Source organism: Pogonomyrmex barbatus, unplaced genomic scaffold (assembly GCF_055798465.1).
Source record: "Pogonomyrmex barbatus isolate J1 unplaced genomic scaffold, ASM5579846v1 scaffold4, whole genome shotgun sequence".
Taxonomy (NCBI): Eukaryota; Metazoa; Arthropoda; class Insecta; order Hymenoptera; family Formicidae; genus Pogonomyrmex; species Pogonomyrmex barbatus.
Window position 1 is genome coordinate 12,983,421 of NW_028297138.1, and position 18,485 is coordinate 13,001,905.

General features: G+C 34.3%; 5 protein-coding genes across 7 annotated transcripts in view; 4 read left to right on the top strand and 1 right to left on the bottom strand.

The window, feature by feature from the left end:
- The first annotated feature begins 188 nt into the window (after positions 1–188).
- Rbbp5 (retinoblastoma binding protein 5) lies at positions 189–2,697 on the top strand. The gene is made up of 7 exons (XM_089081346.1): positions 189–446; positions 577–602; positions 693–865; positions 1,084–1,312; positions 1,478–1,933; positions 2,042–2,450; positions 2,566–2,697. Exons 1-7 carry the CDS (start codon positions 428–430, stop codon positions 2,649–2,651), a joined length of 1,398 nt encoding a protein of 465 aa, XP_088937472.1. The 5' UTR covers positions 189–427; the 3' UTR covers positions 2,652–2,697.
- Positions 2,698–3,053: 356 nt separating this feature from the next.
- wbl (endoplasmic reticulum protein 29-like protein wbl) lies at positions 3,054–5,742 on the top strand. Of its 2 annotated transcripts, none has more exons than XM_011633346.3 (3): positions 3,054–3,711; positions 4,736–5,134; positions 5,332–5,742. In XM_011633346.3, the coding sequence occupies exons 1-3, from the start codon at positions 3,601–3,603 to the stop codon at positions 5,569–5,571; spliced, it is 750 nt and encodes a 249-aa protein (XP_011631648.2). In that variant the 5' UTR covers positions 3,054–3,600; the 3' UTR covers positions 5,572–5,742. The 2 variants fall into 2 exon arrangements, with proteins under 2 accessions (XP_011631648.2, XP_088937474.1); XM_089081348.1 differs by having other exon boundaries at positions 4,747–5,134.
- Positions 5,743–6,606: 864 nt separating this feature from the next.
- Positions 6,607–8,556, bottom strand: LOC105423566 (ran-specific GTPase-activating protein). Its single transcript, XM_011633345.3, has 4 exons — positions 8,321–8,556; positions 7,806–7,963; positions 7,428–7,714; positions 6,607–7,297 (listed from the first exon to the last, which is right to left on the bottom strand). Exons 1-4 carry the CDS (start codon positions 8,333–8,335, stop codon positions 6,978–6,980), a joined length of 780 nt encoding a protein of 259 aa, XP_011631647.1. The 5' UTR covers positions 8,336–8,556; the 3' UTR covers positions 6,607–6,977.
- Positions 8,557–9,994: 1,438 nt separating this feature from the next.
- On the top strand, positions 9,995–13,148 carry LOC105423565 (serine/threonine-protein phosphatase PP1-gamma catalytic subunit B). The gene is made up of 5 exons (XM_011633344.3): positions 9,995–10,294; positions 11,385–11,516; positions 11,579–11,809; positions 11,909–12,237; positions 12,321–13,148. Exons 1-5 carry the CDS (start codon positions 10,240–10,242, stop codon positions 12,558–12,560), a joined length of 987 nt encoding a protein of 328 aa, XP_011631646.1. The 5' UTR covers positions 9,995–10,239; the 3' UTR covers positions 12,561–13,148.
- A 1,863-nt stretch (positions 13,149–15,011) lies between these two features.
- Positions 15,012–18,485, top strand: part of LOC105423564 (uncharacterized) — an 11,195-nt gene continuing 7,721 nt past the window's right edge. For both annotated transcript variants that reach the window (XM_011633343.3, XM_089081347.1), the window contains exon 1: positions 15,012–17,747. In XM_011633343.3, the coding sequence (XP_011631645.2) occupies positions 17,603–17,747 (145 nt within the window). In that variant the 5' untranslated portion in view covers positions 15,012–17,602. The remainder of the gene's footprint in view (positions 17,748–18,485) is intronic.

Below are 18,485 nucleotides of genomic sequence, written 5' to 3' on the forward strand. Positions count from 1 at the left end.
GGATCGATATCTAGTATCATGGACACAAGACTTAAGAACGGCCGCATGCACTTTTTGTAATCATTAGTGTCGGTCCACAATAGTATTTAATCTTTAAGTCGCAAGAAATTGACCAATCATAGTCGATTATTCTTTTCATATTCGATTATAATTGGTCAATTTCTTACTTCTTAAAGCTTAAATCACCTATTGTGGACCGACACTTACAATAAGACGTATGTACCATAAAAATTAGTCAATTAGAGCTAAGAGTTCAAAAATATTTTAAATTCTCTTAAAAGTACTTACTGTTTACTCCCACCATTCATTTTTCATCAATTATCACTCTGTGTCAAAGCGCCGGTGTCTACATGAGGATCTAAGATCTAAGAGCGATAACAATATGACATATAATCACATAGCCATATAGCAAATCGGTGTTGTCAAAATGAACTTGGAATTACTAGGTAGATATATGATTATTATGAGATACGTATGTGATTAATAATAATGAAATAAATATTTTCTAGTATAAATGCTTAAGTTTTATAATACCTATTTAAATTCACAATTATATTTTCATTTATTTCATTTTAGAATCGTTCGGTCAGAACTATCCAGAAGTATGTATGCAATATTAATTGTAATTTTGTTAATGAAATAATAATATATATTTAATATTTTTATTTATTTTATTATTATTTTTATTATAGGAATTTGATGGCACATTGGATTGTATATCCCTTGCTGTAACCTGTACATTTAATAAAAGAGGGACATTACTTGCTGTGGGATGCAATGATGGGAGAATAGTAATTTGGGACTTTCTGACTCGTGGTATAGCTAAAATTGTTAGTGCTCATGTACATCCTGTATGTTCATTAAGGTGAGTTTTACATATATATGTATGCATATATATATATATATATATTTATGTGGCTAAAAAGTGATTTTGCGTATTTAATTTAGTTTGTGAAATTTGATTTTTATAAAAAGCTCCAAAAATCGATCGATTTAAAGAATAATACAGTAAAAAGGAGTAGTTTGCAGAAAATATATAAAATAATAGATCTGAAAACATACTAAGTGGATTATATCTTTTAGTTGGTCTAGAAATGGCCATAAATTATTAAGTGCATCAACAGATAATAATGTTTGTATATGGGACATTTTGTCTGGAGAATGTGATCAGAAATATAGGTTTCCCTCTCCAATATTGAAAGTACAGTTTCATCCAAGAAATCTCAATAAGTTTTTGGTATGTCCAATGCGACATGCTGCTGTCATGGTTGATATTGAAGGAACACATAGAGTTATACCACTGGATGAAGATGTATGTAATGTTATATGTATAATGTATATCGTTCGAGAAATTTATTTCAAGTATTTCCAGTATTAACTAGAATATTAACTAAAATTATGACATAAGAGAAAATACAGATAATAAGATAAAAATTTGTAATATTACAATATTATAATATATAATGTCTAATTTCAGAGTGATTTAAATATAGTGGCATCGTTTGATCGACGTGGAGATTATGTATATACAGGAAATGCACGTGGTAGAGTTTTAGTTCTTGACGCTGAGACATTAACTGTAAAAGCTTCTTATAAAATAACGCAAGGCACTGCTAGCAATACAGCAGTAAAAAGTATAGAGTTTGCACGACGAGGCTCTTGTTTTCTAGTTAATACTGCTGACAGAGTGATTCGTGTATATGATAGTACTGAAATATTAGCATGTGGCAAAGATGGTGAACCTGAACCAATTCAAAAACTGCAAGATCTTGTAAATAAAACAATGTGGAAGAAATGTTGCTTCTCGGGGGATGGAGAGTATGTATGCGCTGGATCAGCGAGACAACATGCATTGTATGTGTGGGAGAAAAGCATTGGAAATTTGGTGAAAATTTTACATGGAACGAAAGGCGAACTTTTACTCGATGTTGTGGTAAGGCAACTAAATATATAATTAACAAAATTCTTTGATTCGCTATGAAATATAACACAATTGTTACCACTTGTGATGCATCGTCTCGCATTTTTCTTCCTATCACAGTGGCATCCAGTGAGACCAATAATTGCATCCATATCATCGGGCGTAGTGTCTATTTGGGCACAAAATCAGGTAGAGAATTGGTCTGCGTTTGCACCGGATTTCAAAGAATTGGATGAAAATGTTGAATATGAGGAAAGGGAAAGTGAATTTGATTTGAGCGACGAAGATAAATCTGTTGTACAAGGGGAAGAGGCTCAGGATGAAGAAATAGAAGTTGATGTTGCGTCAATTGACAGAGTTGCTGCTTTTTGCAGTTCTGATGAGGAAACCGAAGATATTGGCTCTCTTCAATTTCTACCTATATCTCCGGATGTAGAAGATTCGGAGGATAATCAAGTGATACCACACGAACCACCAATGAAGAAACATCGTTCACACGATATAGATTTACAAGGAGCACCGATTGATGGTAGGATATGTATTATTTATATGTTCATTATTATGTATTAAAATTATGTTTATAAAAATCAATTGGTTGCTGATTATAATGATATTCTAATAAATTGAAATCATATGACTTACAGAAACTCATCCCTTGCTAAGCAAAGGAAAAGATAAACCAACTACAAAGAAAGGAAGACCAAGATTAGAACATAAAAAGGGAAAATAATTTAGTATATACATATATGAGTGAGAGAGAAAGAGAGAGAGAGAGAGAAAGAGAGAGAAAGAAAAGGGGGAAAGGGAGAGTAAGAGTAAGAGTGTCAGACATTAATAATAAAATTATATATCATATAGAAGACAAAAAAGAAATCTTAATAATTTTCGTCTATAAACTGATAATTTATTAGCATTTATAACCATTCTTTACTAACATATTAATATTACTGATTGCATTTTTCACAAAATAATTAAATATATTGTCTAAGTAATATTTTTATATTTATATCTATGAAATTTGTAATGTATTACTTTTTCGCTTGTATCAATATGCCTCGATCGTCAATTTCTCTAGACTTGTCAGGAACAAGCATTTCCCCTAGAGATTTTCCCTTGATCCCTATCCTTGTTTAGTAATATGTATGTACATATGTAGAATAACAATGCTGGTTCCATTTTTTTTTTTTTTTCAATTCTTCCTTTCTTATTCTAGCATATTCGCATAATAAGTCATGTAGCAAATGCGAATAGAAAGAATAGGGAATGGAAAAAAATTAAAAATTTTTTTAAAGGCGAACAGCTGACATCATGACAATACAAATAAAAAAACTAAGAATAGAAAAAGTCGATTTGTATGTGCAAAATATATTCTCATAAGAACACAAACTTTCTACATTGTTCGAGTCTCTCGATGCTCGGTATTCGATGCGTTACGAGTAACTACGAATATCTACGAGCTTGTCTCGTTTGATTTCGTTATTGGGACCGGAACGAAGCCGGTTCGTTGAACCAATACGTTGTTGGCGCGTGGAGATCTGCATGTGTTATTTGCAGGCTACGAAGATACGAAGTGTCTAGTTTCGCAGAATAAACGGACGAAATAATTGAGTAATTAATTTGATAGACAGGAAAATATACAGACAGGTGCATCAACGTCGTAATTCTTACCATTGCGTATCATGATTCGGTCCGATTTTATTCTCGTCCTCGTTATTGCATTGGTTTTACATATTACCGTCGGTGATGATTGCAAGGGATGTGTACCTTTGGATTCTTATTCATTCGACAAGGTAACGAAAATATGAAAAATTCAAAATCTTGAGCAATAGACTAATTATCACGATTCTTATATGATGAACAAAATTCAATAAGAATAAAGCTTAATTAATTAATTATTTACGAAATTTTCTTTTCTATGAGATTTAATAAAAATATTTATCAGCAAAATCGAATTTATAAAAGAAACTATTAATATACTAAATGTTATAGAAAACTTTGTTTTACAATTTGATAACCTTGCAATGTAAAATTTGCATTTTTTATGTATCTATGCATTTTTTCTGGAAAAAAAATGCTTTTTTTTTAAATATCCGAGGAAAATATGCTAATATAACGATTGATAGATATGAATAGTGTTCGATTGATTTTCACTATTTTCAGCTATAGTTACTATAGTTACTAAGCTGTCACGTTAGCAGATTCATCCATTATATTATACTATGTTTAATCATTTTTTATTTATGACAGATACTGACATACTGATTCTATTAAATCTTATCAAATGGACTGAATATTGATATGTATATTTCTTTAATCTTTAATATAAAATTTATACATCATTTTAAGTAATTATGTGCAATGAATTATGATTGTTGATATTGTAGATCATAGATATTACAGATAGAATGCAAATTAATAAAATCAAATTTTTCTATTCTCTAAAATTGAGTTGATATTTCTTTCTACAATATAATTTTATATATACATATAATTTTATAATTACATGAAAAAACTAAAAAATGATTACATATTTATTTTCAATATAAGAAATATATAAAAATGTTGATATACAATGCAAAATGTTTTAGGACTATATTACTTGCGATAGTATGTTGTATGCATATATATTGTTTTTTAATATTTTTGTTGAATTTCTTATACTGAATTATTTTTTTTAAATAAAACATGTGCTCCTAGTGATACTTTCATGTACCATGTAAGAGAAATCAATTCAATTATCAGCATTCTTGTTCACTTTTATAATTTTGTAAGTTCTGACAGTTACACATGTCTGTCAAAAACATTTTCATGTAGGTCATTCCCAGGTTCAAGGCGGTACTTGTTAAATTTGATGTCGCATTTCCATATGGTGGCAAACACGAGCAATATGCAACTGTAGCAGCCGATACTAAGGATTCACAGGATCTTTTGATAGCCACAGTAGGTGTCAAAGATTTTGGCAATAAGGATAATTCTGATCTAGCGCAACGCTACAGCATCAAAAAGGATGACTTCCCAGTAGTATTATTATTCGTACAAGGCAAATCAGAACCAATCAGATTCATTCCCGAGAGAGATTCTGATTTTACGGGTGAATACTTGAAACGATTTATCAGATCTAAATCCAGAGTGTACCTGGGCTTACCGGGATGCGTAGAACGATTGGATAAGCTAGCCGAAGAATTCAAAGCCGCGGGAGGGCAAGAAAGACAGGTGACAACTTGAAAATAATCAACAGATCTTGTTGAACATATATTTCATTGAATTCTGCTAAAATTACTGTCAGTTTCATAAATAACATTTGCTTTATTTGACTTTCCTTGAAGCAAAAATTGAAACAATTCCAAACTTAATTATTATAAGACTAAATTTCCTCCATATGAAGCACATTTACTTTATTCTTTTTCTAGGAGATATTGAAGAAGGCAAGAATTTTTGAAGAGACTCTACCAGAAGAGCAGCGAGAGGCAGCAAGAATTTATGTAAAAACTATGGAGAAGATCTTGGAGCGGGGAGATATATTTGTACAAACAGAAGAAACGCGAGTACAAGGACTTCTTTATAGAGGAAAATTGTCTGATCAAAAAAAACGTACGATGGAAGAGAGACGAAATATCTTGCAATCTTTTTCAGCAAGAGATGAACTATAGAGAATTTGAATTATTAATAACAGCCTAAGTAACATCTACAAAATTTTAGTCCGAGAGTCGATTATTACGCTCTCTTTTGAATTATTTTGTACACTCAATTTTAAATTTTATATAAATGGCGATAGGGATAACATCTGTACGAGATATATTAAATGTTCTATTTACAAAGTATCACAATACTTTAATTACTTTACATTCCTTAATCTATCTTAATTTTTTTGTAACGTGCTTTATTCTTATTCTGTATGTAAATTACTAAATGTAATGTTGTTTGTGTGCTATTTAATACAAGGATTATTGTTATTTTGTTTTAAATATTTCGTTCTTCTATATATAATATAGTTCTTCTATATATAAGTATAGAGCAAATTAGTCGATAAGTGTATAAAAAAAATCTTACGATTCTTATATTAAAAAAAAAATACATATCATTTGTCAACTTGATTATTTAATAAATTTACCGTACATGTATTTGATAAATGAGATGGTATTTGATTGGGAGTCGAACTAATTTTCGTCTCTCACGACTTGACGTAACGGATTTATTAATAATAGCTGTCGAAAATGAAAATAAAAGTTGTTCAATTCTTATTAAATTAATTTGATAGATTAATTTGATAATTTGATAGACATTTTTGGAGCATATAATTTAAAAATTGAAAAATTTCAAAAATTATATTACGTTCATGTGAGCTGGGAATATATTACATAAATTTAATATGTTTGATTAATGTATTTTATGCATGAAATGACAATATTGAAATTAAAATTGATTAAAAATCTTTCTAAGGAAACGGAGACAGATATGGCTTAAGATATTATGTCGCAAAATAAGAAATAATCAATTTTATATTGATGTATATGCATGCGAATGCATACATGTCACGCGTGTGCATTCTTTCTCTTTACCTCTCTCAATGCATCATTCATTTTCCTTAAGGAAAATATAACGTGCAATCATTAATCATAAAAAAATCATGTGATATAATACACACATCATTTTTGTGAAATAATGAGCAAATAAAATGCGGAAAGTTTTTCGTTCGTACAAGTGTCGTTGTATTTATTCGTTTTCTGACAGTCGACATACATCCCTCACATACATTCCTTTCATTACAAATGTAATATGAATTTAAAATCCCAGTTTTTAAAAAAAATCACAGATAACATGTTCATATAAATATAGTTTTAGCGCGTAACTTTGAAATTTAATCAACTTTCTCATACTATTATTGCTAAAAATTCATCTATGCATGTTTAATGTTCGAATAATAAAACATTGTAAAATATGTGTTTGCGCATATAATATCGGAATGTGCCTTTTAATAATAAACTCTGTATTATCTTATTTATGTTCCAGTATATGTATATGTATACATACATCTGTATATGCCCATATATAATCATTACTTCTCACCTTCATTTTTCACTTTTAGTTTTGCAATGTCATTAATTATTTTTTCCTCGTTCGTTACTATATCTTTTTCCTCCATTGTCTTCTTTTCAATATCCTTGTGCTGAGAAACCAGGTCATAGTCTTCAGTCCGTTTAATTGATCTTGTTTGGTCCTCATTATCAGTACTTTCGCTGTAACTTACATCGCTACTAGATTCGCTGTCACTTTCACTATGCTTTTGTTCAGAATTGCTTTTGCCAGCATAAATTTCACATTCAGATCCTACAATCTTCTTAGCCTTTTCAAATGTTTCCTTCCACATGGATGCATCTATAGTAAACAAATCAAGTAATGTAAAATTATCGCATCATTATTGCACGTGTGTGTGTGTGTGTGTGTACGCGCGCGCGCGCGCATGTGTACATGTATAAAATTTAGTGTAATAGTCCTTAGAACTTACTTTCGGCATTTGCAAAACGTATTGCAAGTAATTCTGATTTGAGTTGTTCATCTGCATAATCGGCAAGAACACTCCAAACCCATGCTCTATCACTGCCACAATTTGGTTTCAATTCCATCCATGGAGTAATAAAATGATTGGCACAGATCTTGAGAGTTTTATCTCTGCGCATAACTACTCTGACTGTATTTTTTGTTTTGTGTCTCAGCAATTTGACTTCCCCTGTACCACGTTCTTTCCATTCCGCAGGATTACTTGATGTATCGTAACGATACAATTTTGCCCGTCTAGAAAGCATAAAAACAAATCATGTATGTTATATTCTTAAAAATTCTTAAAATCAATATTCTTAATGAGTTATTCAGTATAATAACTCACAATTTTAGCATCTCTATCTCATCTTCTTCATTATTGGACACTTCTATCAAGGGTAATGAAATTATAGGTTCAAAATGTACATCGTTTTCAACATTCTCTTCGTCATTGTCATGAGATTCACAATTGGCACCTTTTACGTCAATATGATCTCCGTTTAGCTTAAAAAAGAAAGAAGGTTATGTTTTCTTTTTTCAAAACGTTGTGGTCTAAAAAACGCTCAAAAAATAAATTTTGCTTGAAAATTAGAAACACGTTCGTTTTCAAATATGCATAAAGCTAGAGCGAGAAGAAAAAAGGGAAGTATGAGTATGTAACAAAACTGAGATTAAGAATAAACTTATGCTATTGAAAGAGACATTATATCTTGAATGCATTTATGTTTCTTCTGAAAGAATATAACATAACCTATTATCCATGACATCATCGTGATCCGCACAATTTCATTGATCTGCGTAATTTAACTTGAATTGGAAAGATGAAAGAGGAATGCGAAAATTTTGTTAAAGTTTATATACCACGTTCTCTGGCATCTTCTATCAATCCGTTGGCAAGAAAACTAGAAATTGACACGATCACCAATAACGCGTACTTCCGTCTTGCGTCGTTGTGCTCCGTATATAAATCGTACGTTGTATACAAATCTTTATCGAAATTTGTAGTTTTGTGCTTTGTATGTTTGTATGTATGTATCGTTTAGTAGAGCTTTGCAATAATCAGTCGACAGTCGATTTATTTTTATCGATTTTCTTTCGAGAGATCGGTTTCTCTACCATGGATGTACTAATAGGGCCGACACAAGCATGGTGTAAAAAAACAAGGTATGCTCTTGCGCATGAAAATGGGGATGGACCAATAAGGATGGTGGAACAAGTATTAATGTATCAGCCAATCAGCGTTTTTCTCGCGATATTCAAAATGTAGCATAAATAATGAAAGGACAATTAATGAATTTATTTAATTGAGAACTACTATTGTGATTTTTATTATTAATAATTATTAAATTCTCTGTTACCGAGTTATAATTATTAAATTCTCTATTATCGAGTCATATGTCACGTAATCACAAATTGTTTATTTTACTATTATTTCCCAATATGGAAGACGACTCGTTCCAACATCATATCTGCGCAGATCGGATCCAAATTGAGTCTACCTTACGCACACCTTGTCTCCTTACACCATGAATACAAGAATGTTTACGATACTCAAATTCGAATTAGGATCGAAAATATGATAGGCATAACCACCGAATACATTCATGTTTCATGACTATCCAATGTTGTACTCATAGATATAGTATAGATAGACCGAGCATGCTGGGGGTCAATCATGTAACTTTATGTGAAATTTTTCACTTTTCATTTTTCACTTTTTACTTTCCATTTTTCACACTTTGATATTGCACGTGAAACTTTTCACGTACAGCAATTATGTAGCTTGGATACGTGGAAAGTGAAATCATGAAACATAGTTTCATAGGTTTTATAGCTAATGAAAATTATTTTATTGGTACAATATTATATACATCTTTTAATAACCATTATATATGTACTACGTACACTTAATCCTAAGTGTCGGTCCACAATAGGTGATTTAAGCTTTAAGAAGTAAGAAATTGACCAATTATAATCGAATATGAAAAGAATAATCGACTATGATTGGTCAATTTCTTATGAAAAGATTAAGTATTTAAAGATTAAATACTTATTGTGGACCGACACTAACGCAGCCCTAATCTTCTCTAATTCCGAAGTATATTTATTAATTCCCTAGATTTCCGTCTTTCCACCAAGGTACATGATGAAAAAGTTCACGTGAAAAATTTCACATTTTCACATTTGAGAGAGTTACATGATCTCGCAAAATCGTACATGATCGCGTGAACTTTTCACTTTTCATGTTTCCTCCCTAGGGGAAAAGTTACATGTTGACCCCCTGGTATATAGTATGCTCGGTTTATCTGTATTATGTCTATGGTTGTACTGCTACTGAGGTTGCGTTTCGATATTCATTGCTAGTACTGAAAATATATAATTCAGGTCACGTATATTATAGAATTTTAGTCCTGGCAGTGAATTTTGGAACACAGTCAGAGTTTTGTGATCAAAAAAAGCTGTAGTGACTGCGTGGTGACGCATGACGCATGTCCGAGAGATCGAACGGATCGAGAAAGTCTCGTATGATTATCGAGCAACGGGGAAGGAAGTTGGAAAGGAGTGGCGAGGAAGAATCGAGAGGGTAGGAGAGTAGAGGAGGGACGAAAGAGATTAGAGTACGCGTTATTCGGGCGGCCATTGCGAGTAACTTGTACGAAACCGTGATCGTAATCCCGTGTCGTGCGGCACACAAACGAGATATTCCGGTGGATTAGTGGTCATTCTTGTTAGCAAGGTGCCCCGTGTGAAGCTCGGGACGCATACGAGACTCCGGCCCGATGGCTGAGACCGACAAGTTGAACATCGATAATATTATAGCTCGACTCTTGGAAGGTAAAACTAGTCGATCGTCGTACTCTGCTTCTCATGATGAAGGAGAGAAAGGGGGAATGGCAGCGGCGGCGTGGCGTGGCATAGCGTGATGTGATGTGATGTGTGTGGTGTGGTGTGGTGTGGTGTGGTGTGGTGTGGTGTGGTGTGGTGCGGTGTGGTGCAGTGTGGTGCGATGCGATACGATGCGATACGATGCGATGCGATGCGATGCGATGCGATGCGATGCGGTGCGGTGCGGTGCGGTGCGGTGCGGTGCGGTGCGGTGCGGTGCGGTGCGGTGCGGTGCGGTGCGGTGCGGTGCGGTGCGGTGTTATGTGATGTGTGGTGTGTGGTGTGATGTGATGTGATGTGATGTGATGTGATGTGGTGTGATGAGAAGTGATGTGATGTAGTATAGTGGTGTAGTGATTGGTATGGTGTATATAGTGTAGTATAGTGTAATGTAATGTGTATGGTATGGTATGGTATGATGTGGGATGATGTGATATGATGTGATATGATGTGATATGATGTAGCGTGATGTGGCAAGGCGAGATGAAACAAACATTGTTTACTTTCTGTTTGCTCGCTTATTCAGCTCAATCAATCTGACTTGATTCAACTTGACTCGCTTTGATTCACTTGTTCGTTTTTTCGCGTTTTCTCGCGTCCGCAATTTTTTTTGTTATTCTCAATTGTGCCACGATAACGCTGTCTGCCACGATAACCCACCCTACTCTTTTAAGGATATGACAAAATATTGCTTAGACTAATATCTTACAATCATTATTCGTTTAAGGCATAAGAAAAAAATCAGTCAATCAGCTATTTTCTCTTAGACAAAACTTTTATTTATACAATGTTATGTTATCTTTTTGAGTAGTTCTGAAATGTTTAATGAACTAAATCGATTATTTTATTATTATTTTAGACAATTTACAATGCAATTTGACAAATTAATAAAAAAGATTATAATGATCATAAACATTAAAAGAGACTTGGGAATTACTTTGAACGTGATTTGGCTCAGACTTGAAAAATAAAATTCATATTAATTATAATTTTTATATCAATATCGTTGTAACAAAAACATTTTTGTATATTTTTTTAGTAAGAGGAGCAAGACCAGGCAAGAATGTTCAGTTGACGGAAGTGGAGATCAGAGGATTGTGTCTCAAGTCACGTGAAATTTTTCTATCACAACCTATTCTTCTAGAACTTGAAGCACCATTGAAAATATGTGGTAAGCCAATTTACATTTAATAACATTTACTTCATTTAGCTATATATTATTTTTTTCATAAGGTGACATTCATGGACAATACTATGACTTGTTGCGATTATTTGAATATGGCGGTTTTCCTCCCGAAAGCAACTATCTCTTCTTAGGAGATTATGTTGATAGAGGAAAACAATCGTTGGAAACTATCTGTCTCCTTCTTGCCTACAAGATCAAATATCCAGAAAATTTTTTCTTGTTGAGAGGAAATCACGAGTGTGCATCCATTAATAGGATATATGGATTTTATGACGAATGTAAGTACACTATTGAAGATATAAATATCTTTCTTGATATTTATTTTATAATTATTAGCTTATTTTGTTCTTTCTACGAATAATAAAATTATATTTTAGGTAAACGCCGTTACAATATCAAATTATGGAAAACGTTTACTGATTGCTTCAATTGCTTACCTGTTGCTGCAATAGTAGACGAAAAGATATTTTGCTGTCATGGAGGTTTGAGTCCAGATCTTCAGAGCATGGAGCAGATCAGACGTATCATGCGACCGACAGATGTACCTGATCAGGGATTGCTCTGTGATTTATTGTGGTCTGATCCCGATAAAGACACTATGGGTTGGGGCGAAAACGATCGCGGTGTTTCGTTCACTTTCGGCGCAGAAGTTGTTGCCAAGTTTTTACACAAACATGATTTTGATCTTATTTGCCGTGCGCATCAGGTAAATAATGTTAAAAAATGTTAAATATTTGGGAAATTTTTAGGACATTATGATGTATTTTAAATCAAAAAATTATTCTTTAGGTAGTAGAAGATGGTTATGAATTCTTTGCTAAACGGCAACTAGTAACGCTGTTCTCGGCTCCGAACTACTGCGGCGAGTTTGACAACGCAGGTGCCATGATGTCGGTGGACGAGACTCTCATGTGCAGTTTCCAAATTTTGAAACCAGCTGATAAGAGGAAATTTACTTATGGTGGTCTGAATGCTGGACGGCCTGTGACACCACCGCGGGGTGCGAACAACAAGAATAAGAAGAAGTGAAATCCTTGAATTTGTCTTTTTGAATGCGATGCTTAGGATTTTACAACTACGCCCGATCCACCATCTATTAATACATTAAAACCTTGTAAGAACGAGAAAAAGAATTAGGCAGAGAGAGAGAGAGAGAGAGAGAGAGAGAGAGAGAGAGAGAGAGAGAGAGAGAGAGAAGTTATAATTATTAGTATAATTATATTATTATTATTTGACTACAAAGTCTGTGGAAATAGGTAAAAAAAAGTCGAGAACACATCTATCAGAAAATCGGAAGGAGCGTTGCTTTTCACAGAGTTTATCAAAAGTAGTAAGTGCGTAGTGCGTATGTTTGTAGTTAAATGTGTTACCGTATAAAACAAAATAGTAGGGATAAAACTAATTGGTTCATCATAAGATTAGAGAGAATTTTATGTGGTTTTCACGCGACATTCTTAATATCTATTGCGAAAAGTAAAAAATAGAAGGGCGGACACTTTCACCGTAATTTGTCTTTTTCTTTCATCGATCGCAACATTCACGTCTTTTAATTTGTTTGCCATTTGCATTATTCATCAGTGTTAATATCCAATTACTTGAAAAAAAAAAACAACAAAACTCTTTTTTTTATCATTTGAAAAAAATCGATGCGATAAGATAATTAATGGTATCACACAAATACATTTGCACGCACACAGCGCTTTCGCTCATTTCATTATGTAAGTAAGTTATTAACATAAATCGGTATACACAATACACACATACACAAATAATGAAGTAGCGATCATCTAGACTTAATTCCCTAAAGTATAATAGGTATTTACTTAGCTTGATACTTCAGTAAGTTGCACAAATTTGTAAACAACATCTATTACATCATAACTACTTTTATAAATATACATTTATATGTGTGTGAATTGTGAAATATACAGAAAGGGAGAGAGAGGAAAGAACAGATTTCGTTTTAAGAGCAAGTGTCGAAGCATTAACGAATTATTAATATGCATGTTATACATTATCTCGTGACGAACGGGTATATTTGTATCGCAATTATTGCGGTGACAAGACTTTTCTGGATTAATTTCAACAATACTACAACAATGTTCGTATGTAAATGTGGGAAGATATTAATCATGTGATATAAATAAGCATATGCGAGCGCGCATCGTTTAGCGATTGATGTCACTGATGTTATCGACGATAATAGGCGATTCTAATTTTCGAAAAGGAAGAAGCTTTTGGCAGTTGAGGGATTTGCCATTCTCGATCGAGACAAATCTATTAACAGGACGAATCATTACTATTATTAATATTATCATCATCTTCCTTTTCTCCCTCATTCCTCTATCATGTTCGTTTTATTCAATTCTCCATTCATCCTAATCCTCATTAGTCCCATTAGCCAATGCAGATTCATCCTCGATAATACGAAAAAAAAAAAAAAGAAAAAAACCGATAATTATGAAAAACCACGACGTGAGGATCTTATTACGAGACCATAAAATCGATCGTATTTAGTCTCCTTTCTTCATACTTTCTTCATACTTGTACATTAATTTCTTTTATAAATAAAATTCACACAAAAATACCCATCACATTTCTTCGATGTGTCTCATCCAACATCCGACATCCCGAAAGGAGCTCTTCAATATGCATGTGTCGTATCACTCTTGAGCTTATTCATTACGAATATCTCATACCTTTGTATCGAATGCATAATAGGTACTATATACCACTTTGTACAACGTTCGTGTACAATATTCATTTATTCTTTACATTTGTACGCGTATCCGCTCGTTGAAGATACGTCTATGTATATAACGAATCAAGTTTCCAAGTTTGCTATTAATCCAATTACGTTTGGATACAATCGTTTTTGCAGATATGTAATTTTACCTATGTCACCGAAAGACATGTATGTACAAGGGCTAAACTGATAACACCAATCGTTGTCTCGTCTCGTTAAGTTCCTTGCGATGCACCTTCATTTGTAATTCTCAATAATTCTATAAGCATGATAAACGATGTTACGAGATCGTTGATTGGCATGTCGAAAATGTGTGTCTAGTTGTCTAATATTTATTCAAGTGGAATAAACATGTGTATTATTCCAAGGAGTGAGAAAGGGAAGAATATAAAAAGAAGAAAGGAAGATACGATATTAGGAAATTAAAATAGATCTAATTATACGAATTATATGTACGAATTATCTTGTTCAACTTTCTAATATTCAAAGTATGCGAATATATGTATATTAAAGTAAGTCTTTTTATTTCAATATATGCGAAGTGTATTATAGACACAAAATCGCAAAGCCAAAAAATAAAATTATGAGCCGGCCAAGAATTTTCATTTTACTTTTCTAAATAAATTGATTAATTAAATTTATTATCTCATTTATTAATAATCATGTAATATATAAATATATATATAAATATATATATATATATATATATATATATATATATATATATATATATATATTAATAATTACATCGAAAATGGAAAATATTGAGGTATGTTGCGAGAAAGTCAAGTGTATCAAAAAATATTATTTCGTGCACGAAATTATTTCTTACTGAGATGTCAATTAGTGTTGCGAGATATGAACCTAGAGACGAAAATGTCGCGAGAGAGAGAGAGAGAGAAGAGAGAGAGAGAATGAAGTCGAAATGCGTCACATTAGCAATCTAATTGTAAGAATAGATTAAGTCAAATTTCACAAGGATTGCGCAAATTATGTGAAATGTAGGAAAGCGTAAGACGATCGTTTTGAAGCGCTCATAAAGAGAAGAGAGTAAATAGGATAAAAGAACAATTCAAGGTTATTTTATCAACACAATAATTGAATTGAAAAAATTGATAGAAATCTACCACGCGCGAAACTTCGTGACGACTCTTGATTCTCAAATGCATCGGAAAAACCTTTTCAAAACTTTTGTGTGTGTGTGTGTGTGTGTGTGTGTGTGTGTGTGTGTGTGTGTGTGTGTGTGTGTGTGTGTGTGTGTGTGTGTGTGTGTGGTGTATGTTTATGTGTGTGTGATATTCCTTTTTTCCGATAAAACATAATTTTATTTTATTTTTTACGAGAAACTACAATTCTGTTTTTGAAATTCATCGATCATCGACAAGTCGATGATTTTATTGAAAACACTGAAAAATGAAAAATTTGATTCTCTCTAAAGAAGTTCGATTTATTTTGATTTTTTTTTGTTTCTTTTACAAACGAAATTTGCAGTGTTTAAGGTTTCTACTTGTCGTAGCATTTCAAGATCGAAATTGAGATTTCGAAATTATCGTAAAAATCAACAAAAAATGTAAATCTGTTAAATTGAATATAGTAATAAAATGCTGAATTTTGAATATATCGAAGCGAAATATAGACACGATATGAATCTATAAGTGAAAGGTTACAGTGATTATATTCGGCACTATGCAACTGTACGTAATACAATACAAGTATTATTAAATAACTCTGTGAAAAGAAAATAATTTGTAATTAAATTGATGCAAACCTTTCGATCTAATCCTTCTTCTCTAGATTTCTTTCCTTCCTCTCTCTCTCTCTCTGTCCTCTTCTTTTTTTCTTTCTTCCAAAATTACTAATACTTAGAGAGCAAAATTTCATCACACAGGAGCAACTGTTATTTCAAAGTATTGTTTAAAACCAGACTTATTTTTTAAAAGTAGAATTGTCACTTTTCTTATTTCTTCCCGGTAGTATCATCAAATGAATTTTCTTACTTACGTATGAGAGAGAGAGAGAGAGAGAGAAGGGGGGGAAGGGAGGAAAGGACATATTAGATATATAAAATTAAAACATTCATACTCCCGGGTGGCATGGCAAAAAGGTCCACTCCTGAGTCCATTGCACCTACCCCTAACATTTCTGGCGCGCCAAGACTCCGCCTTCTGGCATCAAAGAAGAGGGCAGAAGATTCGTGGGCAGCATCCCATTGCCATCCAGCGCCAGGCAGCGTGGGTGCCCGTGTAGGAGGATCTTCAGAGAAGCCCTCCTTCCTTCCGCGTCTCTCCGTACGTCGCTCTCCGCGTAAGATCCGTTCTTTTTCTCTGGGACAGTTCTCCAAGAGTTAAGCGAGAGAGAATCGAGAGAACCGAAAAGAGACAGAGTGATGGAGGGAGGGAAGGCGTTTTCTACTTGGAGAGAGAATGATGTTGCGATGATAAGCCGCGAGGTAGTCGCCTCGAGGGAGTTCTTTCTGATTCATCCGAGATCATCGAGAAGCGCGCGGCTTTAAGCGTCCTTGTCAACATCCGAACGTGGAGGTGAAGACAAGTCCTGTTGACGGTAGCGGCGAACGGTCTCGGTCTGCGAACGATGCTCGTGCCGCGTTCGTCGGGCACTCGGTCAGAATTGGAACGCCGGTGTCGCGGCGCCCGTGCTGAAATCACGCTTGGATCTTCTTTCAATGGGGAGCCGCGAGAGATGTTGAAGAAATCCACTTGTTTCGCTGTACGTTACCGACATTAATAACGAGACAGAGAGAGAGAGAGAGAGAGAGAGAGAGAGAGGAGGAGGAAAGAGACGACGAAGCGAGGAGCGAGAGGAAGATTAGAAATATTTTCAACGCAAGCGTACTTGCCTTCTAAAGCGGATTACAAATTATAATGAGATATTGATAATTGTTCAATTATCAAATTATTTATCAACATTATTCTTGTTCACTTCGGACGGATGATAATATGAGCGGAATTATCCAGACAATGATTTTCAATCAAGTGCGTGTCTTCTCGATTCGACAGATATCGTATGTCTATATCTTGGAATGAGAATTGATCGATGTATCAGGAATGCTACGACGACGAAAATAATTCGCGAGTGCAAAAACGGTATTGTCTTTCGTTACTCGCGCGAATCTTTCGTTAAATTAAAAATGTCGACAGATCGTGACGATGCACAGGGTGCAGATTTAAATAGATTTTGCGATATGAATGGCGGTTTCTCACGCGGATAATACATGAATCTTTTGTGATGATCGCGGTATGATCGGTACTATATTAATTGATATCGATCCTGTCTATTCGATGGAGCGTGTCGAGTGGTATTGAGAATGCAACCGCAACACGAGTCACGACGTGAAATCATTGCTGATTGTTGCTACCAGCAATGGCCGGCGCATCATTATCACCATCATCATCATCATCATCAGCACCAGCATCTATCCGCTGTACCATCACCAATGCAGCAAATGGAAGGTGAGTTACCGTTCTGACTTACTTTTTTTTAAATGTCACCTTGATGAAACTTATTTTCTCCCGATGATAAATTTTTCATATAAGAACATGTGTAAACACACACACACACACACACACACACACACATACACACACACACGCACGCACGCACGCACGCACGCACGCACGCACGCACGCACGCACGCACGCACGCACGCACGCACGCACGCACGCACGCACGCACGCACGCACGCACGCACGCACGCACGCACGCACGCACGCACGCACGCACGCACGCACGCACGCACGCACGCACGCACGCACGCACGCACGCACGCACGCACGCACGCACGCACGCACGCACGCACGCACGCACGCACGCACGCACGCACGCACGCACGCACGCACGCACGCACGCACGCACGCACGCACGCACGCACGCACACACACACATTCACGTACACATATCTATTTACTACATTTTTTTAATATGTTTTAATATAAACTTTACATTTTTTTCACATATTACACTTTCGTATTATCGTATTCATACACAATGATTCGGATATCGTTATTTGTTATGTCTAAAAGCGACGGAGATACTAAAGCGGTAACATGCTTTTCCCGACTGTTTTCCTTTGATCTTCCTCTAACACGCATGTCGTGTCATCGTTTATCATTGCATTTTGTAGGTAATATATAATTTTTTAGTCTTCATAAAGGAAATGTCATGTTATGATGTCAAATGATGTCAAAACG